A 25,571-nucleotide genomic window follows, 5' to 3' on the forward strand; every position below is an offset into this window, starting at 1 on the left:
CTGTTTCCCGCTTTGTTTCTTGAGTATGCCAAGCCTTCACCTGTCTCAGGCCTTTACGCTGCCTTCTCTGCCCGGCAGACAGTGCCACAGACGACCTGATTCTGCTTCATTCGGGCCTCTGCTCCCAGCTGCTTTAAAAGTGTGCTTCCTTGATCCTCACCCCTGAAACACCATACACACGCGCGCGTGCACCCACACACATACGTACGCGCACACACACAACCTCTGTGCCCTTACCTTCCTTTATTTCAAAGCCTTTATTACCAACTGACATTATATATTTACTTATTTTTATTGCCCATCTTCCCTCTTCCCCAAAATGTAAACGACATGAAAGCAGATACCACCTGTTTTGTTCACTGCTGTATCTTCAGCATCAAAGATGTCCCCAACAACTACAGTCCTGCTTAACCCTAGCATGTAGGATCTCAGAAAGATATAAATACCTTCTTTCTCAAAGAATCAGCATTCATATTTGAAAAAGGACTCACCTTTCTTGAAGGTTGTACTTACCCCTAAAACATTTTCTGTGTCTAAAGCAATGGAGAAATTGGATTGATCAGACTAGGTCACATGCTCCTTACAGTTCTTTTGGGGGACGAGGGTCTTAGCGGGAAGGCTACGCAGTCTCTAGATAGAGGGGGGAACGTTTCCAAAAGAAAAAAAAAGAGATTCTGTTAGCAGAATGGGGTGGGGGCAGAAGGGAGAGGATATGGGGGAGGTAGAAACAACAGATGGCCACCACTGAGATTTTCCAGAGTGGGAAGAGAAATACAGGGATGAGCTGGGGGCCCTGGTAGAGGAAGTATCCCTAAATAACTGCACCTTCACACACTTTGGGAGAGAACGTGCTGAAGCCCCAGGCATTCTTGTGTGGCATCTCCATACCCTGCTTCTTGAATGCCTCCCTGTGGGGAGTTGCAGGAGGGATCTCCCTGGCATGAATAATCCCCATGCTTTGCCGCAGAAGCTGGAGGAAAGACAGAAAGGCAGGGATCAGCAGCATACACATGAGTTCTGTGTTTCACTGCACATAATATTGTTCACCAGCTCATTTGCGCAAGTCTGCCTCCGTGGCTGTCAAGATGAACAACTTGTTTTTAGGTAAGGGTGAAAATGAATTAGTTCAAAAACAAGCAACAGCTGGGAAGCAGGCAGAGGTACATACACTCACATTTGGGAAAAATAATAAATCTTGCTGTTATCATTTAGCTCGGTGTTTCTTGTCTGTTTTGTTTTTTGATACACCTAACCACAAGGTATTTTAAATTGTTAAAGTGTATTCCTGAAAATAGAATGTTTCTTGGGTTCTCCTGAGCGGGGTGCCCAGGCTAACCACAGGCACACACACATTCTTCCCATAGCACAGCACTTTAAAATTAATAGCACATGCAGAGGAAAAACTAAACCCTTTGACGTCACTCTTGAAATGAGGAAACATAAACAGAAAAGGCTCCACTCCAGTAAGCTGCCAGAGTTGAAGCCGATTGGTCTCCGTTTTTCCTTGCCTGTGGCAACTGACAGCACCTCCCAGCCTAGCAGGCGGGCTGCCTGCTCCCCCATCCAGTCGGTGGGTCTGGGCACTGCAGCCGGCTCGGCTCCATCCCAGCACTTGCCTGGGAGAAACGTGGTGTACTCACCCGGAGAGAATCTTTCTACCTTCCTTCCTTCCTGATCTCTCTGTGTGCTTTTGTGCTTCTTTCTTTCTTTTTTTTTTTTTTTCTTTTCTTTTTTTTCACTTAATTATATTCCTAATCCTGGATGAAGTTGCTGGATTCCGCAGCACAAGTCTTCATGAACAAGCAGCACCGCTCAGAGATTTCACGGCATTCAAAGGTCACAGAACTGCCACTATGGTTAAATGTCTTGTTTAATGGTTGAGGTAGGTACAACAAATTTCAGCGGCAACTCATTTTTCTTGAGAGAACAGAATCACACAGAGATGGCAGGAGTTTTATTTTAAATGAACCTGTATGTATATATTTTTTGGTCTGTGATTGTTACTACAGCAACCAGCTTTTGAATTTCCTTCCTTTTTCTAGGCGAACTGACTAAACATTATCACTTACCCTGAATTAACCATTTCATTCCAAACAGCCTAATAAGAAACTCTGGCTTTTTCGCTGTACTCTGAGCCCCTCCTGAGGAGGATTGCTTTTTTTCCTTTGGCTTTTTTTTTTTTTTTAATGAATGCAATATTTCTTCTCCAATGTAAATCTTAGAGTTGAGTCATTTTTTCTTTTCGGTGGGACAGGACAGGAAAATATTGGTAAAGAGATTGGTGAGGTTTGCAGAACAGGGAAAAAGAAAATCCATTTTTCTCTTGAGTTTGTTATGTCGGTTGATAGAAGATGAGGAAATTAGTAGGAAGAGAGGAAGAAGCTAATAATGAGATTAAAGGTAGAAAAACCTATACAAGGTGTGTAAGAAAAATGAACTCTTGAGGAAAATGCACTTTATCACTTTGTTGCATTTTTTTTAAATGTTCTGGATTTAGAGCTCAACAGGGGAGATGCAGGCGCTGAGTTATATGACCAATGATTTAGATCTCATTATTTATAAAGGAGACTAAAACTTCTTTATTAGCACTGCACATTTGCTAATTATCTTTTCCTACAATAGTCGAAAGCAGAGTGAGATATTTAATTAGGGACTTGAGTGATTGAGCCTGGGGACTAATTAATCTTCTATAGATTCTGTTCTTCATGTGTTCAGCCAGAATGACTATTAAAATGTTACAGTAAACCTCTTTGCCCCTGAAGGCCGGCATATGCATTTATATAGAGTAAACCACTAAATGTTGCAGGAAGCAGGGCAATTACATCCAGGGCTAATGTTGTTTTCAATAGCACATTATTATTATGGGTTGAGGGGGACCCCTGCTAAAAATCATGCCTATCTAGAGTCAATTATTGTAAGAGCAATTCAAGTAATATATGGTCCACATGGATTTCCTTATTACCCTTCTCAAAGTTATGCAATAGCAAGTAGGACAGGATTGTTTGAAACCATGACTCTGTTTCCAAAATTTGTTGATTTTTTTTCAAAGGTTTCTATTCTCAACATTAAGAGAAATTTTTAAAACTGGGTCATGTTAGCAGTACGATTAAGCAAGGTGTAAAACATAGTGCATTGCAAAGAATTTACGAAATTAACTGCATGAGAGTGCAATGTACCAAGTTAAGAACTGCAAAAATATTAGCTCTGAAATGCAGAGGATGTGCTGTGAATGGACAATTGCTTTTCTGCAGCGCCTAGTGGGAAAACAAGGACTTTGTGTGTTGCAAATGCCTAGCTGCAGCTCCTCCATTTCCTCTGCTTTATCTTTTATTACTGGCTGGTGAAACAAAGACGGGTGTCAGTAGTTATGACTTGATTGACATTTTCTCTAATAAAATGAAGTCGCTTTTTGTCTGAAGTAGAAGCCCAAAGTTAACGAGGTGCAACTCCAAAGTCTATATCCTCTTTATAAGGATTTTTACCTGACACTGTAAGCTGTCTGATTTCAGAGTGTACTCAGTTGAACATGAGACAAAATCAGTGGTGACTATATGTCAGCCAATTAGCTGGGAGAAACTTTTTTGAATCGTTACTTAGGGCAAGGGTGGAAAAATCCAAGATGTGTCAGGAGCAGACATCAACTTAGAGAAAATAATTGCACCAGTACATCTTGTAATGCCTTACACGATGTTCAGCACAAAGTTACCCATTGTCAGTTCTCAATAAATACCTAGTTAAAATGTTTGCTGAGAATTTATTACACTTCATATATTGTAAATTAAATAAATTTCAAATATGGCATTTTCAACTGTCTTTGAAAAAAAGTTTTTGGTGATAGTCCAACCTAAAGTATAATCTATTTAGAAGGGCATTCCAAATATTGGCTGTGTTCTTTTCAGCCAAAGGACCATGTTACCCCAAACAGATGTAAAAGTAAATGACCAAGTTTCTTCAAAGTGAGAATGTACCACATGGAAATGCCTCTGCCTAGTAATTAATCTTCCAAAGTGGAATTTGTTGTTAACTAGGCTCAAATCACAGGGGAAGCTGCTTGTTGACTCACAGAACATAGTGTTGGAAGGAATTTATTAAGCAGTAAACTAATCCCAAGCAAGACTAAAAGGGCTTCATTATATTAAGGAGAAGTGTCAAAATTAAGAATCAGAATAGACTTTAGAACATCTAAATGTAAAAGCTAACAGGTATTCTAAGTGGTTCAACTCACATTGACTTTTGGGGGCTAACTTTTTGAGGGACCCACAATGTTCAGAGATTTTTACCCAAAGACTCCACCATTCCACAGATTCAACTTACATATCCCAGAGAAGTCCACAGACAAGTAGGAATCTCTCTTCTAGGAGGCATGTCTAGCTGAGCAAGAAGGGATTTGGCATTTGGAAATGTGATGAGACCCTCTCTATGAGCACCTCCCCTGTGACAGCATCCCCATTATTCCTCAGAGCTTCCCCAAGAGCATCCTCCCTCCTCCTAAGGAAGCGCCTTGGGGAGCACGTCCATCTCTCACGTGAGAGCAGCCTTGGGGTGCTTTACAGGCATCAAGACCATTGGCTTTACAAGCATCCTAGGTGGCTTCGTCAACATGCTAACTTTGATTCCTGAGGTGATGCATACTTCGTGCATTAGCAATCTTTAAAGTGGTTGATACGGAAATTTGGGGAAGAGAAGGGAAAAGGGGTCGTAGAAACCCAAACAGACAATATCTACTATGTTCCAGGCATTGTTAGAGATTTGAACAAAGAGTATGACGAAATGTGTCAAAGTTCTAGCGTATAATCAAGGCAGTTATACTTTCCTGACAATTGCTTAGGTATCTAGATGATTTAATTTGTTCATAGAAAGTGATTGTGTGGAGCACACTAAAAAGAGCAGCAGAGAGAGGCCGTGGGCCAGAGGGCACCCTTATTCAGGCTCTGACTAATTGGGTGACTCTGAACTACTTGCTTACTCTTCATCTCAGTTTCATCCCCTGTAAAGGAAACTGGTTGTATTGGGTTATTTCTAACAATCCTTTTTTAGAGAAAACTTTTTATAGTATTTTTATTTGGAGTTTTAAAAAAAATCCATTTGTATATAAAAATGTGAGTGTTAAAGCTTTATTTAAAAAAATTTACTGTGTGCTTTCAATATGTCAAGGGCTATGCCTTTTGAGGCAAGGTGAATAAAAAGATAGATAAGCAATGATTCCCAACTTCAGGAAACTTACATTCTGGTTTAACTTAAATAGCAGAGACTCTGCAGAGAAATGGAGGAACAGGGAGAATTTAGAAGGGAGGTGTTGATGAAGGAAAACAAAACAGAAGAGGTGGCTTTATACAAAATGAATTTAAGAAAAAAATCTCAATTTTCCATCTCTATAGATATTTACTCCTATTATTGTGATCTCTAAAATGACCAATGGAAGGCATTGTCATTCTTTTGAAATGATATATTTGTAATGGTATCCTTAAAAATATAATGTTAAAGAGTACCAAAGTTTTCCCGTTAGGTGATTAAGCTACCGTATAGGTTTGAGATGGTGAATTAAATCAGTGCGCTGATAGCTTCACCATCACCTGGACTTGGAACCTGTAGGAGTTCCAGAAAGCAGGAGTCCTTTGAGAACTTTGACAGCAGCCCCAGGTGCCAGTAGCCATTTGGTGAAAGCAAGGATGGTTCTCAAGCTGTGATGGGCTTGATCATGGATGCAATGTAGTGTCGCAGGAATGTCCATGGTGTCAGGAAATCTCCTATAGTGCCTCAGAACTTTCAAAGATGGCCTGTGTGAGTTAAGGCAAATTTCTTAAACTTTGGAGGCTTCAACTGCCGCTTCTTTAAAATGAGGCGCTTGGAATACTTCTAGGATGCCTTTTTTCCTTTCCAGATTCTGTGCTTCACCCTGACAAGATTAATATTGACTAGGTAGCATTCATTTGTTTTTATTCTTCCACCTTTCTCATCATTTATAAGTACCACTTCTCTTAAAAGTTTGCCTTTACACAGTTACCAAATTTTATATAATTTCACCTCCAAAATACCCTTACTGCCAAAGAAAAACAAAAACAAGTCCCTGGGTTTTGGAGAGTTTCTCTGCAGGAGGACTACTGCTCCCCAGGGAAGACCACCTGTCTTCTCCCCCTTTCTCTCCTCTGAGGCTGATGTGCTGCTCTGTGGCTGTAGCTCCCCTTCAGACAGTAAAGGGATATGCTTTGTGTTCATCGCAGCTGAAGATTTTAATGTGACAAGTGTCTTTTTTCCCAAGTGCCAATCATTGTCCTAGATTTTCTGTATTATTTGACTTTAATATCTCCTCCGCTCCAATTCTGGTTTCCCTAGAGAATAACTGAAAACATGTTAATAACTAAGTTGGAGGAATCCTCAGAAGAAAAATGTTTTTGGTGAATTGGTTATCCGTTAATTATCTGCTCTGAGACCTTGGCCCTATGGTACAGGGTGGCTGCCTCATCCTACTGGTGGAGTTTGATGTAATTCAGTTACTCTAATCTAGACACTTGTGGGATCCTACTTGGGTCAGAGCATTCCTGCTGGCATCTCCTCTGGCTGTGGGTTTACAGATAACATCTCAAGCTTGGAGAATAGGGAGCAGGGTTTGTAGTTTTGGATAAACCTAAAAATAGCATGACAAAAAACACACGTATGTCTATTAAGCAATATATATTTTTTAATATGCTAGTGTATAAATACCCCACTATTTAAAAAATCAAAACCCTTTCATGAATGCTTTATACATTTCTTTGCATACGGTATAGAATTATGAAAATAATAGCCTTAGTCAATATACCTTCTTTTCTTCCTTCCTTCCTGCCTCCCTTTCTTCCCTTTCTTGCATTTGTAAGGAGAAGATGGAAAAAATTAAGATTGGTAATGCAATTTTGATGTAGTTTCCTTTTGTAAAATTTGAAGTAACGTTTGTTTTAGTTTTTCCTTTCTAATGGTTGGTGAATTTGCATAAAATTTTTCATTAAAATTCCTGCTCAGATTCTTGTCTTATTAATACCTTATGTGTTTTACGTTCATATTCAGCGTGTAAGTAAATATATAAGATATCCTTTCTACATGATGAAAATCATCATTACCTGTTCATTGCTTCAGACACACAAAAAAGGAGTCTATTCAAAACAGGAGTTTATGTATAATTTAAGTATACTGAAGGATATTTAAGAGTTTTGAGTTTTAAAAATATTCTTCTTTCCCCTGGGATGGGAGGTGGGGTCCAGGGTTAGTCTGGGGTGAGGGGTATTTCCATGGGTCCAGGTGTAGACATAAGGGGTTTAACATATACTTGAATTGGTCAAAATTTGGTATCTAAAATAAAGATACTAAATGTTCAATGTTTGACATATTCTTTGAACCTAGTAAATCTTAGTCTGAGAACATATCAAATTATGTTTATTTTGCCTTGTTTGTAATATAAAAACTCAGAAACTACCTAAACTAATAATAGGTGAGTTGTTGAGTACATTATTTTAAATCCCTGTGACAGAATGCCATATACTTACTTAAAAGAATAAGCTAGATCTACAAGCACTATCTGGAATGATTTTCAAGATGTGTTAAGTGAAGAAAAAAAAGCTACATTAACATCTGTGTGCTACATATACACATTCACACACACTGATGGAAAATTTCTAGAAATTCAAATAAAAACTTAAAAGGGAAGCCTCTGGCAGGAGAACTTTGAGCATGGGATGGGAACAAGATTATGTGTTCATGTATATACTCTAGAATTGTTCAACTTTTCTCCTCATAAGTTTATTACATACACAATGGAAAAATTCTAGATATTTATTATTGCATGATATTTAAAGTTGAGAGAAAAATAAGAAAGTAAAAGATGAAAGAGTTCTGTTTTTTAATTGCTTCATTAGCTTCTTCCTTCGGTCCTATTCAGTTTCTCCCATGTGCCTTTGACACAGCTGGGGAGGCCAGCATGCCCCAAGAAGGAAGAGTCCCAGAAGTGAGGAGAGAGAGAGCCCAGCTCTCCTGCTTGAGTAACTTTGGGCCAGTCACTGCTCAGGGTGCCAGTTTCCTCACGTACAAAACGAGAGGCTTCGTCAAGCTCAAAGTTCTTTCCAGCTTTCATATGTGTTTCAAAGTTTTCATAAGAAAACTTACTGGCCTGTTGCCTGCCCAACTATTCGAGACCTTTCTCCAAAAACTAAATGTACATATTTTACTGTTTGTATTTTATTGGTTTGAATACTTTAAATTTTCTGTTTTAGAATTGGTCAATTTGGTTTAATTTTTCAAATTAAATATGCACAATTTATATTTATTCAAATAGTGTTTAAGGAACCCACACATCATAGACTTTTAAAATTAAAATATGCTATAATATCACGTATTCATAAAGCAGTAGAAAACACTGTATTGAGATATGTAGTTTGTGCAGTAATACAAGCAACTAATGCTTCAGTTTCGATATGATTTATACGTTTCTTGGTTTTTCAGGAGAAAAAAAAATAGGCTTTCATTTCCCTTTCCCATTATGCCACTTGCCAGCTGTGTCCAGCCAGATGAAAGAACTCAGTCATTCACAAAAGTGTAGACGCATTCTCGTAAAAGGAGATGCTGCAGTAATACAGAGGTCTAAAGAATACAGACTTTTGCTTTTAGAAAAAGTCATTAGATTTAGGGGAAAAGTTGTTTTCCATGTGATAGAAATATAGTATATTTCCAGGTCTTTCAGATTAGTGTTCTTGCTTTTTCAATGCAATGAAAACTACTTCAATCTGGTTCTCAGTTTGATTTGGAAAATGTATTAGTCATTTTAATTATTTAGTAATTTTCATTTTCTATTTTTCTAGACCTTTTTATTGGGTTTGGAGTAAAGAATAATCTTTAAATTAAAACAAAAGGGGTAAACACAAAATAGATAGGAATTTGTATGATAGGAGTTTTGAATGACATTCTAAATTTTTCTCTATAAATCTTTTAATTTTTTAAAAATTGTTAATCATTTAAAAATAATACAATGACTCGTAATAAAGTAATTGAGAAAAACTATCTTCTTTTTCATTAATATATTTCCCCTAAGTGTCTGTGTGAGTGCATGAGAGAGACAGAGGGCAAACCCTTCTCAAACTGGAAGACAAATATATATAAAAACTTTTTAGTGGTATTTGTGTCAAAAACAGTTGGAGAATATAGGCTATTTAAAATGTCTCCTTTAATGTAAATCTTTTAAAAAATAGGTCAAATATATGTATTGAATGAAATGGCAATAATATGTAATTTTTAAAAATTTAGTTTGTATATTTTATGTGGAGAGGGAAGGGAAAGCAGGAAGAAAAAAATGAGGATCAAACATTTTTCAAGGAACACTGACCTTGTAACCTAAATCCCTGTGTTAAGTTCCAAATGGTAGCCTTACTAAATGTAATACTTTGGGCAAGTTATTTAGCATTTTTTACTTTGTCTCTTAAATGTGAACTTAAAATGAGATACCTTTATGTTCTAAAATTTCTAAGATTTATTCACTAGGCATGCAGCTGGATAGGCTTACACATGTAATTAGTCACTTCGTTCAGGGCATAAATGTCATCACTTCTTTCTCAGAACATTGCTGTTAGGAAAGGATTCGTTATGCCCATTTTAATGGCAAGAAAACTGAGGTTCACAGAAGTTAAAATTAATAGCACTGAAATTCAACCTCAGCTTTTTTAATGACAGTTTTTTATTGTTTTTATATGTTTCAAATGCATTATGTCTAAATCCATCTTTAATCATTATAAGCAGCAGTTATAAAAAGATTTTCAATTATTATACAAAACATAAAAATATCTGTTTCAAAATGTTAAAGCAATCTACTCAATATGTTTATTTATAGTAGTTTCCAGTGTATAGAAGAAACATTATTTCATTTTAAATTCATTCATAGTGGATGAATCTGACACTTTAAACTTCAGAAGTTTCGTTCTGCAAGACAGTGTAGTGTCATGGTGAACAGTGCAGAATCTGGCACTGTTCACTGTGATTCATTTATTAGCTCCAGAATCCTGAGCCAGTTAATCTCTCTGGGCTGCACTCTATTTATTTATAAGATGAAGGTGTTTAGAATATCTGCTTCATACGATTGTTGAGAAGATCAAGTGAGTTTTATTTTAAAGTGCTTAGAACAGTGCATGAAAGGTAGTAAGCATCATGTGCGTGCCAGCTGGTATTGTTTGCTTACAGTTATAAAAATTATTTCATGGAGTTAGAACTATTTTGGACATAGTCCTATCGAGTGCTTTAAACATTTAAGAGAAATATAGTTTTTTATTTTATGTTTAAACTGTAGCACACATATGAAGGTACAGAATGGTTCACTAATAAGTGAACCACTGTGTAACCATTACCCAAGCCAAGAAAGAGAACATTATTACATATTTGCCACCTCAGAAATCCAGTCAAGCCTCCTCCATTCTTTCATTCACCGTTATACAGTGAGATTTACTGGGTTGTTGCATAGGCTGTATTTTGTTTTCATTATTTCATAGCATCTAATTATCTGAATATGCAACAGTGTATTCACCTAGTCTACAGTGGAAAAACATCTCAGTTGAATCTAGTTTTTAATATTATGAATAGTGCTGGCCTGAGCATTCTTATACCTGTCTTTTGATGCACCTGTACATGTATTTCTGCTAAGCATATACCTAGGAATTAGTTGCTGGGCCACAGAGGATGTTTATGGTCTATACTTCAGTAGAAAATTCAAAACTGCTCAAAGTGGTTAAAATATTTTACACTCCCACCAACAATGTGTGATAGCTCCCTTCCTCACTGACCATGCGTATTAGCGTTTAAGAGGTGTGTAGTGATAGTTTATGGTGGTTTTAATTTGCATCTTCCTGACCATAGATGAGTTGGAGCATTTTTACACATGTATATTGGCCATGTAAATATCCTCTTTGTGAAGCATCTAAACAAGTCATTTATATATTATTTTATAGGAATTTTTAATGTATTTTGATACCTTTGATTGCTATATATGTTACAAATATTTTTCTCCCATTGGTAAAATCTGTTCTCTTTTTCAAGATTATTTCGGTCATTCTTGGTTCCCTACATTTCCATATAAATTTTAAAATTAAGTTAAGATTCCTCCCTAAAATAATAAAACACTTTTGGGATATTGATCAGTTTGGGAAGATTTGACATCTTTCCTTAAGTCTTTCAATTCATGAACATAGTACATCCCTCCATTCATTTAGGTCTTTGGCAATTTCTCTCAATAATATCTTCTAGCTTGCTTTGTGGTCACTTTACACATTCCTTGCTAGATATATTACTAAGCACTTAGTATTTTGATGTTATTCTAACTACTATTTCTTCAATTTCAATTTTTACTTTTTGTTACTGATATATAGAAAACCAATTAAATGTTGGTATATCAATTTGTTATCAGCAGCCTTGCTAAACTCACTTGGGAATTCTAATATTTTATCTCTAGATTCTTTTGATTTTCTATGTAGGCAATCATACTATCCAAGAATATTAGTAGGCATATCTATCCTTTTTTAATACTGATAATTTTGTCTTATTGTACTTGCTAGAATTTTCAGTAAATTTCTGAAGAGGTAACAGTGGGTAATGTATCATTTTCCATCTTGGAAGGAAAGCTTTCAGCATTCTACCATTCAGTATGATATTCTCTATAATATTGGGAAGTTTCCTTCTATTCCTAGTTTGCTAAGATTTATCATGAATAAATATTTGATTTATCAAATGTTCTGATAGCTACCATATGATTTTTCTCTATTATCCTGTTGTGGTGGTGATTGATTTTACAATGTCAAATCAAACCTGAAGTCCTGGAGTAATCCCAATTTGGTCATGATGTGTTATGCTTTTTTTTTTTTTAATCTATTATTACCTTGTTTCTGGATTGCTAATAACTTTTAGGAGTTTGCAAATATGTTGATGAAAAAGATTAGCCTAAAATTATTCTTTCTGGTAACAATCAGTTTCCACTGACCTCATAAAAATAGTTAGAAAATATTACACTTTCAAATATTGAGGGAGGGAGATTTACATAAATTTATATAGATTCATATTATTTCTTCCTTAAATATTTGTTAGAAATTGTAAACAAGTCCATCAGGTCCTGGAATATTTTGTGGGCAAGATTTTAATTATGGTTTTAATATCACTAAATTTATGGGTTATTCAGATTTTCTACTTTTATTTTCAGTTTTGTTAAGTCATACATTTCTAGATCAACTATTTTATCAAAATTTTGTAATTAGTGTGAAGTTGTTCATAATTTCCTGCTTTAATATTAGGCTAACTTTTTATTCCTACTATTAGTTTATTGTGCCATTTCTGTTTTTCTTGTTTTTTGCCAATGGTTTTGCCAGGATCAACTTTATTAGATATTTCAAGTAAACAACTTTTGCCTTTTTAAATCCTCTTTATTTATGTGTATTTATTGTCTATATTTATTAATTTTAGTTCTTTATTATTTCCTTTTTTTTCTTCTTTCTTTAGGTTTATTTTCTGGGTTTTGTTGGTTTTTTTTTTCTATTTTCTCAAGGGTTTTTTTCTGGCGCATTACATTTCAGTTTTTCTTCTTCTTGAATATATACATTGAAACCAATAAATTTTTCTCTCACCGTTGGAGTTGCATCCCCAAATTTAGTATTTCCATTATTGGGTAGCTCAAAACAATTTCAATTGTAATTTCTTTTTAGACTCAGATTATTTAGAAGTGCATTTATTAATTTGCAAACATATTGGGATTTTCTAGTTATCTTTTTTGTCATTGTTTCCTAGTATAACTCTACTGTGGTCATAATTGATCATACATGATTTAGATCTTTGAAATTTGTTGTAGCTTATGTGTATGACTCAACATATAATCAACTTCTTTATTTCACATACATTTGAAATGAATTTGGATTCTATGGTTGTTAAGTACAGGACTCTATACAAGTCAATTAGAAAATTGTTAACTGCATAATTCAAACCTAATAATTGGTTCTCAGGAAGCAAAACACTCAATATATATCACAATGGTCTATGGCCCTCCAAAGAGACTCAGTACCTAAACAGATACACAGTGTATATATATGATATTAAACTCTTCTGGAAGGAAGTGATTAGGAAAAACAAATCTATAAAGTCTCCTTAAGGAAATGAGATGATAATGGAAAAAAAGTTGGCGAATACTTAGGTACAAATTGAGAACTGTTATATCATCCCAGTGAATTGAAACTTTTCTTATAATAAAATATCCCTTTTTTTCTTGATTAATGATTATACCTTCAAGTCTATTTTGACTAATACTAAAATCTGTACAACTAGCTTTCCATTAGTTAGTGTCTGTGTGACATCTCTCATCCTCTTAGTGTTTAATTTTCCATTTGTTTATGTTTTAGATGTCTCTCTTTACAAGCATCAGATAAGTAAAAATTGTTTTATCATTCAGTCTGATATTTGTCTTTTCAGTGGAGTATTGTCTTTTTATATTTAATGTCCTAATGATACATTTGAGTTTAAATATGCTGATGACTTTTGCTATTTGCCCTTCCTGTTCTATATTTCTTTTTATCTCTTTGCTTGCTGCCTTTTGGATTGAATGTATTTGCAATTAAATTGCCTCTTTTCTATTAGCTTGCTATTTTTACATTTTTTTACATTGTTTTACTGGTTACTACTGAGGTTACAGGTTGCATCTTTGACCTAATCAAAGTACAATGCAAATTAGTACTTTTATCACTTTGTGAGAAATTTGAAGACCTTAGAAAGAATGCCTTAACTACTTTTATGCCTCTTCTGAATTATATTTTTAGGTATTTAATTTTATATAATTTAAGATCCACAATAATTATTGTTATTATGGTTTCAGACAGTCGTATATACCCTCCATTCCTTCCTGCATCTCTGAGATTACAGATAGGATTTCCTTTAGTATAGTGATAATTTGGTCCCAGGTTTTTTGGGGTTTTTTTGTTTGGTTTGGTTTGGTTTGGTTTTTTGGGTTTTTTTGTTTGGTTTTTTTGTTTTTTGTCTGAAATGATTTACCTTTTTTTCTTACATGCATTTTTCCTAAGAAGAAGACTCTAGATTAGTAATTTTCTTTCCCCACTTTATAACATTATTACATTGTCTCATAAGTCACTGTTTCTGTTGACATCAGAAAATAGTCTCTTAAAAGCAATGTCTTTTTTTTTTGACTGTTTGTAATTCTTTCTTTGTATCTTTGATTTCCAGTATTTTTTCCATGATTGCTTAGGTGTGGTTTTCATTGTATTTATTATTGTATTGTTTATTATGTTATATACCTTTATTATATGATGATGATGATGGTACATTTCAGTTCTAGAATCTTGGGGTTTTTTGGTAGTTTTTAGATCTCTTGCAAAATTTTCAATCTTCTTGTCTATCATACCCTTATATATATTATATGTATTATTTTAAAGTCTGTTGTATTTATATCTTTTAAGTGTCTGTATCTATTGTCTGCTAGTGCTCCTGGTTGGTTCAAATTTCTTGCTTTTCTTATGCTTGGTTATTTTTGCTGAGACACTGAACATTATATATAAAAAATATGGAGATAACTTGAGGCCTAGTGTGATATTATCTTTCTCCAGATAGGATTTACAGTTGCTTCTACCAAGTAGCTTGTGGCACTAACAGTCCTGATTGTCTTAATCTGATTTTGTGTGGAATGAATATATATGATGTGCTGGCTGGCACATACTAAGTACTGGGCAACGATCTTTTTTTTTCCCTTTCATTGCTTTCTTTAAAGGATATAGAAAGAGAGAAAGGGAAGAACTAATTAAGGATAACATACGTGACATTAAAAAACTCCAATATGCACCAGAAGTAAATTCTCAATTTTTTTCACTTTATTGTCTTTTTTCTTATATATGAAATAAATTTAAAAATGAGAAGTCATATTCATCAAAATCATGAACTAAGTAGATAAAGATAAGTATGTGTTTACCTGCCATATTTCACTGTGGGCATTACAACCATTATGTAAAATTTTAAAACAAAAAGAATTATGATTGCATCAGTGTAATTACCTTATTTTATAACTGTTATTTGTCAGTAGTACTTTGACAAACATTATCATTTTGGAGATTGATGAAATCCTAAAGAGATCTTGGGTCAAGTAACTATTTGTTAATGGACAGTTTTTCATCTGCACCTCACACTTCCAATCAAGGATACCTACCAAAATGTATCTTTTAAGTCTTGATTTATGCCTTTTATGCATGGAAGCTAATGTTAGCTTATAATGCAGCTGATACAAAGTAGCTACGATGAGCTCTTAGCAACTTTCTTCATTATCCAAATTGTTTCACAGTTTATAGTTCCATGCAAGCAAACCTAATATCTCTGAATGAGACATTATGTGTTAGTCCACACTGTTATAAACATTCCAAAAATTTTATTTTCACTACACCAGCTATATCCTGTGGAATAAGCAAATTATTATTTAAATAGTTGCAAGCAAAATACTATATCCAGGATTAAACTTAGCTACACTAGAGTCAAATTCTGGTCTAGTCATGTAAAACCAGGTTTTTGGTGTTCTGTATTTATCTATCGCCTCTGGCAGTTTGTTGGCTTTTCTTGGGCATTTGTGTTTTCCTAGTACTACTTTATGCTGGTTTTCCAGTGCTGGGTCATCTTTGGAGCACAGGTGAGCTTGAAGTTACAGCTAATAAATGCAAAATATGCTAAGTCCTTAACCGAGAGTCTAATCATTAATTATTTACAAGCAATTTAAAAATAGCTTGAAAAAATATATTTTTAGAGAAAAAAATAGTAAACAGTTAAGAAAATATGCTTGAAATATCCTGCTTTATTGATTTTCTTCTTAAATAGGTGTATTTTTCTAGTTTTCATAATGTCATTTTTTTCTTTTCAAAATAGAAATTTAAAAAATTGGAATTTAAAAAGAATCAAAGTTTAGTAATTTTCAAGTATATTGCTAAATGTACACTAAAGCATATTAAATTAAAAACATTAATAGTTGGTATGTTTTATGATATATGCTGTTTTGAATCACTAATATCATACATTACAAGTTGCAGAAAAGAAGGGAAATTGACTTAATATTTAAACCAAAAGACTAAGTTTTATGTGTTACTCCATGAATTTTTTTTATAAATTTATTTATTTACTTATGTATTGGATTTATTTTTTTATTGGCTGTGTTGGGTCTTCGTTGCTGCACATGGGCTTTCTCTAGTTGTGGTGAGCGGGGAGCTACTCCTCATTCTGGTGCGCGGGCTCCTCATTATGGTGGCTTCTCTTGCTGTGGAGCAGGGGCTCTAGGTGTGTGGGCTTCAGTAGTTGCAGCACATGGACTCAATAGTTGTGGCTCACGGGGTCTAGAGCACAGGCTCAATAGTTGTGGCACACAGGCTTAGTTGCTCCCGTGGCATATGGTATCTTCCTGGGGCAGGGCTTGAACCCATGTCCCCTGCATTGGCAGGCAGATTCTTAACCACTGAGCCATGTAGAAAGTCCACTCCATGAATTTTTAAACTGAGAAGACATTTTTAGCTTTAGCATGTTTTAGAGTAATAACAAGGAATTATTACAAGCTGTTGAGTAACTAAATAGCAGTTTTGCACAGTTTTTAATTGCAAATTCTTGTGAAAAGGTGCATGAGTAATTTGTTCTGTTTTTAACACAAATATTTAGTTTCTTCCTTAAAGAAATCAAAAAAGAATTTATAAATAAATTTTTAAGCTAATTTTATGTGTTGAATTTAAATTTTTTAAAAATTTATAAACCTGGTAATTTTGACCTGCATTTAGGTTATTCATGCAATCTTGAATAAGCAAGATGACTTCAATTATTTTCTAGCTAGTGAAACAGGCCTAAAATTATGTCACTATTTCCAAACCGAAATCTAATATCATAGTTTTTTTAATTTTAATTAGAGTTTCAGGCTAGGAGAGGTTTTCCTGTATGGCTGAGATGAGTTTTAAGTTCCACATAGTGAAGGGTCTCTGTGTCCTTGCCCTTGTCCTGAGCCAGTGTTCTACTGCTTGATGCCAAGATGATCATAACCATCTTTTTCCTCTGGTCAAGCTAGTGGTTAAATATTTTGACTATCATTCCTTTCAGTGCCTATATTTTATCAGGAGACAGCCCTGACAAATCAATACGTGCAGAACATTTAAAAAGAGTGTTGGTTGAGGGGCTTCCATGAATACCTAGAACTGTAATATGGTGGGTCTTCTCTGACCTCCCCATTGTACACAGGCAGCAGAACCATGCCCAGGATTCAACCAAAGTGAATTCTTACACATGCTTAACTGAAATTGAATTTTAGGCCAAATATTTTACAATTTCTCTTGTTTAGTTTGGCCTAGATGGCTTAAGTATGCTGGCTCAATTGTTATTATTATTTTTTAGTAAAAAAATACTATGAGAGCCTCTGGTAAAAAATCAGATGATACAAATTTCTTTACATATGTGTGTGTGTTCATGTGAATATGTATAGATAGGCAGGTATAGATATATAACTATAGGTACAGATATAGCTAAAAATATCTATGTATGTGTAGTATATACATGTACACATATGGAAGTATATAGCCAGATGATGATTGGTGCATGATATTAGTACTTTAATTAAGATAATCGAGAATTACAAGTAATTGCGTTAGATCTTAGAAGTTGGATAGGTATAGACTTCTTTCGATTGATGTGAAACATAAGATGTGCACATATGACAAACTATTAATCAGCCCCAAATTTTAGCATATTATATTCATGAGAACTATGGGGTTGAGAAAAATTCTAATTTCCACTTAAATCTCTAAATATCCTCAGAAAATCTCCACTATGTAGGTGTAAATTGTCCCCCTTTGATGTGCAAACTGTAACTCTCATTGATTAAATAATTAGCCTAAGCTCACTGCTTTTAAATGACAGACACAGGATTCATTCTCAACTATCAAGTATTTGGGGACCTAATGTGGTGTAGGGACTGGGGATGTAAAAGTAGAAAAGACAACATCCGCATCTCCACGGAGCTTGCATTCTAGTGAGAGAAGCTTGTCAGTTAACATGTAAACAAGCAGATAAGACAGATCATTTCAGATATTGCTAAATGCTGTGAAGAAAGTAAAGCAAGTTAGTGAGACAGCTAGTTGCTAGCGGTAGAAATGTGGGCATGTAAATGTGAGGTCAATGGAGTCTTGTCTGTATCTGAAATAATGAAACAGATGCAGCCAGGCAAAGACCTGGAAGAAGAGTGATCCAGGGGGAGGAAAAAGCAAGAGCAAAGCCCTAAGAGGAGAACAAATTTCACTGTTTGAAGGACAGAAAGGCCAGGGCTGCTGGAGCAAAATGAGATGCTAGGATGGAAGGAGACACGTGGCCCTAACTAGGCAGGGCCCAGACCATGTGCACCTTCACCAGGCATGGTCTGAATTCTACTCTTCTCACAGTGAATGGGAAGGCACCAAAACCAAGGAGACAGGGAAGACATCCAACTGATTTGTGCTTTAAAGTGATGATTCTGGCTCCCGTGCAGAGAATGAATTGTGCAAGCTGAAGTATAAAAGTCATTGTGGGCAGCTGTCAGTTATTGCAGGAGAGGAGAGGTAACCATGGCTTGGATTGAGGTGGAGACAGTGGAGTAATGATTAGTGCTCAGATGTGAGTATCTGACACTGTAATGGATAGGAATGGATGGTGGATTGGCTGTAAAGGAGGGACAGCAGTATACAGTGCTTATGATCCCAGATTCTGGAACCAGGCTCCCTGGGTTTATATTCTGGCTCAGCCTCCTACCTGCTTTGTAAACTTGATAAGTAACTTCGGATAAATAACCTGTTCTTCAACTTGTAAAATGGGAGGAAGAAGCTAACTGTGCCTACCTTATAGGATTGCTATACGGATAGTGTCTGTGTGTGTGTTTGTGTGTGTGTACACTAAGCACTTGGTTCAGTAGTCAGTACTATGTGTATTGTGTACATATCAGTTGAATAAAGAACAATTGATGAATTCTAGATATTTGGCTTGCATCACTGCAGGTTCCATTAACAAGATGGGGAAGACTGAGGGAGGATGAGGTTGGAGAAGGGAGATACAGGAAGAAGGTAGTAGTCCTATTTAGGATGCATTAAGTTTGAGGTGCAGTGTTCAGGGGAGAGATCAGAACTGAACTTAGATCTATCAATACATATGCTATTTAAAGCCTCGGCACTAGATGAGATCACCTAGGAAGACAATGTAAATAGGAAGAGGGTGGAGGACTAAGCCCTCCACCAGCATCCAGAGGTTGGGAGAGGGGGAGGAGCCAGGAAATGATTCAAATGCATACGCATCTGGGTTTTACATGGTGTTGCCTATGTTACTGGAGCCTTGCCAGAGCTCATGCTTCAGAAGACTCTGTAGACATGAAAGCCTCTTTATACACTCCTAGTAGAAAGGGGCTGAGGCTTCCGGCTTGGACCCCAACGACAGGAATTTTCCATACATACTTGAGAGTAGCACAAAGAAACTGCAGTATAAATATGCCACTCCTTGTTTACTCTCAGATGTTTTTAGCACAATCATAGTTACTTGTGGCCCCTAATGAGAGCTCAGTTGCTTTCAATTGTGCCATTATTATATATTTTCCTTCACATGAAAGTATGGCACCTCCAATTTCCAAAGACACAATTTACAAAGACTTGTTTTGATACAAAAGTCTAGCGCTGGCAAAGAATCATTCCCTCGACACTATATTATTTACGACAATTTGATTTCCAGTCAGCCCACCAAAGCCTATGTAACCCACAAGGATGTGAAATCCAAGTGCAAAGAATCCATAGACCCTAAACAACACGAGGAACAGCGTTTATGGAAATATTTGCTTCGGTTTCTTATCATACCAGGCACGCATTTTTCTTCTGCTCCAAATAAGGATAGAGAGTTGCCCACTGAGTAGAGGAGGCAGGGTGCAGAGAAGGGCACTCCCATGATCACTGTCACTTATGTAAAAGTTAGTCAGTGCTTGTAGAAAACACAGGTATATGAACTAAGAAGTTTCCAGGAGAAATATAAGAAATTCAAAATCTAGTCTTGGCTTTGACATTCACCAGTGCTATGACCTCAAGGAATTCACTAACTGTTCTGTGGCTCAGTTTCCACTTGTTTTATATTGGTTATAATAATCCCTCAAAGTGTTATTTTAAAAATAGATTGATTTTATATATATATATGTATTGATTATATGTATGTATGTATATGTACATATAAACATATAATGTGTTGACATATGTATATATGTAAAATATGTATTCGTGTGTGGCAGTGTGGATGATAGAAAAATCTAAGTAACTATTAATTACGATTTATCATTATTGTTGTCTTGTAGCCTCATACCATCTCTTTGGGTTTTATTTTAATTCATGATCTTTAGGAAAATGTGAATGGCTGGATTTTAATAAAGTAGAACAATAATAACAGAAATGAAACTTGAAGCAATTAATTCCATCAATTCAGAATAAGTTCTATTCATAATAACATTGTGATTAGGTCACCTCATTAGATCTTCCAGTTTTTCCTAACGGGTCCTCAGTGAGTTGTCAGAAATGATCTAATTCCAGCTTTCTTAAGGGCTTGAGTGCTTGCAGAGAAGAGTTCAGTTGCTTAGTAAGTTTTGTCTTATGTAAATATAATCAGTAGCATCCTTATAATTTATCTCAGGAAAGCAATCTAGAATTTCATCACAAATCATTATTTAGCATTTTAGTGCTGTTCCGTGTGCTAAGCCAGGGAGAATTACTGTTTATGATTTCATAATTTTATCAATGACTTTCCAGCAATGACGCTACTTGAACTTTTCTCATACAGTATCATCCACATCACACTAACTCTGCTGATGTCTTTTTAAGGATACTTTCGATTTCATATGCTAGTGCCAGACTAAAGTCATACAGTTAAAAATATTTACGCCATACAGTTTGAATAGCTTAATGATGAATGCATTCATCAAGGACTGCTGTTCCCAGAATATTTTAAAATGGTTAGAAATCAGAGGTTTCCTTTTTATTCTGTCTGCTTAATGCCCTTTGCTTCAAGGCAACGCAAGGAAGGAAACCCAAATTTGTGGATTCTCCCTAGTTGAAGTCTCACAGGGCAAATTCATTCTATGTTTGAAGTGGGTCTGTTAGATAAAGACTACCAAGAACTGGATAAACGCATTAATTGAAGTCTACCACAGTAGTTTCACCTGGAATCTCACTTTTCTGCCCACTTACACTACTTTTTGGCTTGTTCATACATAACAAATTGCATTTGATGTGTATGTGAACCTTGGAAAACATAACCTGAGTTAACACCACCATTTACATACCACTATAGAGTGAACGTGCTATATTTCTCATTTCCTCATATCTGGATCTTTCACTTAAATTCTGTTTTTTTGATTGTTTGTTTTTAAATTTTATTTATTTATTTATTGGCTGCTTTGGGTCTTCGTTGCTGCACACGGGCTTTTCTCTAGTTGCGATGAGCCGGGGCTACTCTTTGATGTGGTTCACAGGCTTCTCATTGTAGCGCTTCTCTTGTTTCGGAGCACAGGCTCTAGGCCTTCAGGCTTCAATAGTTGCGGCACATTGGGTCAGTAGTTGTGGCGCATGGGCTTAGTTGCTCTGGGGCATGTGGGATCTTCCCAGGCCAGGGATCAAACCCATGTCTCCTGCATTGTCAGGCAGATTCTTATCCACTGCACCACCTGGGAAGTCCCCTAAATTCTGTTTTTGAAAACCTCATAATCAACAGATTACAATTGTCTTAGACTAAGTGAGGATTTTTCTCAGTTTTTATATTTTATTCTATGAATAAAAAGGGTTCTATGTAACAGAACCATTTTTGTGTCTTGGTATATGGTCTAATGCATTAGTATTTTGATTTTCTGATTTTAATTAATTTTCTGTCAATCTTCTTGTAGTAATGAGTAAATTTTACAAGCATGAAAAATTCACTCTGGTAACAGATCATGTACACAAACCACTCCCTACAATAAAGCTATCAGATTATTGTACTTACAGTGAAGATGGAAGAACAGAGCAGAGAGCAAAACTGATCCAGTGATCTAGCAACAAGTTGCAACTATTGTTTCATTTCCTTCACCATTCTCTACCGCAAGCTTCTAAATTTCCCATCAGAAAACATATCTGAATTTCTGAACCATTAACGAACACAAAATGACATGATAGGTGAAAATATCTAAGAATTAGGGTAAAGATATCTTCCCTATACCTTCAAGTGACCCTTAGTTTCTAGGTTTTTTGGAGTCAATATTTGAGTCTGAGAATATTCTCAAAAATTTTTTTCACTGAAATAATAGTGTCCTGTGAATATTTTGATTATGGAGTTTTTTTGCCTAAAGTGTTTTTGAATGATTCTTAAGTGTTCTTTTATAGAGATCTTTAATATAGTATGATATAGTTCTGGGAATTTCACTAATTCTGAAGAAGAACAGGTGCTTTAAAACAATAACAGAATTTATTGAATATATGACCTAGGCGTATATGATTTATTTTGGTGGGCATTACTTTCATTTTGTTGTGATTGTAGAAGCAACATAAACATGTAATTGGAAAAATATGAAAAGGTAAATATCGATAATCATTGTTAATACTTCATAGACCTAGATATTTTTCTTTTATTAAAAAAGCTTACATTTTTAATTGCAAATATTTCACATGTATAGAAAAGTATAGAAAATGATGTGACAGACATCTGTGTACCCACCACCTAGATAGCTATAAAATCATTTATTTAGCAAATATTTATTAAAAACTGCTAAGCTAGACAGTGTTCTAGGCACCTACAGATTCAATAGTAAGCCAAACAGAGAACGAGGGGACACAAACAATAAATAACATGCATGTGTAAAAGATGATAGCTAGTGGTAATTGCTGTACAAAAAAAGGAGAGCAGGGAAGATGGTTAGGGGGTGTTGGGATGCTGGGCATGAAATTTTAAACAGGGTGCTTGAGAAATCCCACTAAGTAACTTTAGAAAAGACGTGGGAAAGGGTTGGGAGAGTGAACCATTCAGGTGTCTGGGGAAAGAAAATTCTAGACAGAGGGCACAGAGCAAGGCCAATGCTGGGTGGTGGGTGTGTGTCTGATGTGTGGAACTTCTCCATTGTCTCTTTTATTCTGCCTCATTAATTTCTGTCTTTAATCCAACAGATTTCTTTCTTCTACTGACTTTTGGTTTACTCTATTGCTGACTTTTAATCTTTCTTCCTTCCTAATTTATACATTTCAAACTATAAATTTCCCTCCAAGTACCTTTTTAGCTGGACATCATAATCTTTGAAATGTGATATGTTCATTGTGGTTTCTTTCTAAATATTTTGTAAATTCCATCATTTTTATTCTATTCAATAATGATTTAGAAGTGGTTATTTTGAATTTCTAAGTGTGGGGGTGAGGGTGAAAAGGAGATTGCTCTCCTTTATTGTTGATTTCTAAAATTGATGCAGTGTTCAGGGAATGCTGCTCATGTAAAATGATTCTTAGGTATTTTTTGATTTTTAGATAGTTTTGAGGCTTGCTTTGTAGCTTAAGTTGCTAATTTTTGTGAAAAAAGATCAATATGAGAAAGAATAGAATATATTTTCTGTAATTGTTGGAACAGTGTTTATATAAAGTCATCAGCTCAAGCCTGTTAACTGTGTTGTCAAAATGGTCTATTTTCTTAACTGGCTTTCTGACTCTGAATCAATGATGGCAGTAAGCATGTTAACATCTCCTGCTGTAATTATGGATTTGTGAATTTCTCCTTGTATTTCTGTCAATTTTTGCTTTGTGCACTTTGAGGTTTGCCTGGTAAGTGAATGAATGTTCAGAGTGACTATCTTCCTGGTAATTGATACTCTTATTTCTGCTGTGAAGTCTATCCCATATAATATTAAAATATTAATAATATTTTGAAAACATTCTAATATTAAAAGCTGCTATTTCAGTTCTTTTGGGTTACTATTTTCCTGACACATCTTTTTTTTCATCCTCTCACCTTCAACATTTCTGGGAGTGCATATTTTTGGTGTGTCTTTTTAGATAACATAGCTGAATTTTATTTTTTTACTCTGTCTCAGACTCTGTCTTTTAAATGTCAAGCTAAATCCATATACACATTAAAATTTATTTATTCAATTTTAACTTTGATTTTCTATTCATCACACTTGTTTGTTACTTCTTATTTACTTTTTTTCTGCTTTCTACTGGATGGATTTGAAGATTTTTTTTTAAATTGTGGTATAGTTGATTTACAATGTTGTGTTAGTTTCAGGTGTACAATGAAATGATTTGGTTATATATATTTTTTTCAGAATATTTTTGATTATAGGTTATTACAAGATATTGAATACAGTTCCCTGTGCTATATAGTAAATCCTTGTTGCTTATTTATTTTATATATAGTAGTTTGTATCTGTTAATCCCATACTCCTAATTTATCCCAACCCCCCCACCCCCAGATTTGAGGTTTTTAATTCATTTTCTCTCCCCTAATTTGGAGATTAGACATTTCATTTTTTTATGGTTTCCGTGATTACCCTTAAATTTTTAACATTCACACTAGAGTTAAAATATAAGTAAATTTATATATATTCACTATCTCCATCACACCCCGGAATAATATAAGAAGCTTACTTAAATCACCTTAAATCAGATTATGTTCACACACACCCCAACTATGTTATTTTATTTATATTTGAGCTCTACCTCATTTTTAAACCCTGAGCTCTCATCTTTAAAAAAATTTTTATAGCAAATGCTTATTTAAATTTACCTGTGGTTTCAATCATTGCTCAGTATTGTTTCCTACATTTCATTCTTTCTCTTTAGGTTCACATTTTTTTCTTTGAGGGTCTGTAAGTGGTAAATACTCTCAATGTTTAGACTGAAAATATTCTTTTTAATCTTCATTCTTGAATGATGATTTAGCAGGATATAGAATTCTCTAAGTATGAGTCCTTTTCTCTCAGCGCTTTGAAGATAATATTCCCTTGCATTCTGGTCTCTATTGTTGCTGATAAATTTTTTCTGTGAGTCTAATTGTTGTTTCTTGGTGGTGTACTGTCTTTTCTGGTTGCTTTTGACGTTTTTCCCTCTGTGTCTGTTCAGGCCCTCTGCAAAGCACATTCCAAGGCAGAATTAGAAATACAGAGGATTTCTTGGGCAAAATGGATAAAGGGCTAAGGGAGCAGGAGTAGATGGTGAGAGCCTTCAAACCACAACACAGATCTGTGAAAGGCGCTTGGTGTAGGAAGAGGCTTAGCTTGCAGGGCAGCTCTGAGAGCCTTGGCCAGGCTTGTGAGGCTCTCCTAAGTTGGAAGAGTTTGGCATGGTACCCCATCATGCCCCGCGTTGGCTGGGAGCCATCTGGAGAGCGTGGCCTCCGTGTGACCGCTGCTGCAGAGCCTGAAGGTGAAGCCACTGGAGGCTGTCAGCTGACTGCTCTGCTGGTGGCAAGTCCTCTCCCGGGACAAGAGCTGAGGGCTGCCGCCCTCTGTCTTTCACATTCTGCAGGCTCACTAAAACATCTAGATTTACTTTTCTTTATCTTGCCTTATACTC

At 35.4% G+C, this 25,571-nt stretch overlaps 1 protein-coding gene across 1 annotated transcript in view; it reads left to right on the forward strand.

The window, feature by feature from the left end:
• Positions 1-1,582: 1,582 nt before the first annotated feature.
• PDE7B (phosphodiesterase 7B) overlaps positions 1,583-25,571 on the forward strand; it is a 331,487-nt gene continuing 307,498 nt past the window's right edge. The window contains exon 1 of the mRNA XM_057738776.1: positions 1,583-1,882. Within this exon, the coding sequence (XP_057594759.1) occupies positions 1,862-1,882 (21 nt within the window). The 5' untranslated portion in view covers positions 1,583-1,861. The remainder of the gene's footprint in view (positions 1,883-25,571) is intronic.

Source organism: Hippopotamus amphibius, chromosome 6 (genome assembly GCF_030028045.1).
Source record: "Hippopotamus amphibius kiboko isolate mHipAmp2 chromosome 6, mHipAmp2.hap2, whole genome shotgun sequence".
In the NCBI taxonomy this organism is placed as follows: Eukaryota; Metazoa; Chordata; class Mammalia; order Artiodactyla; family Hippopotamidae; genus Hippopotamus; species Hippopotamus amphibius.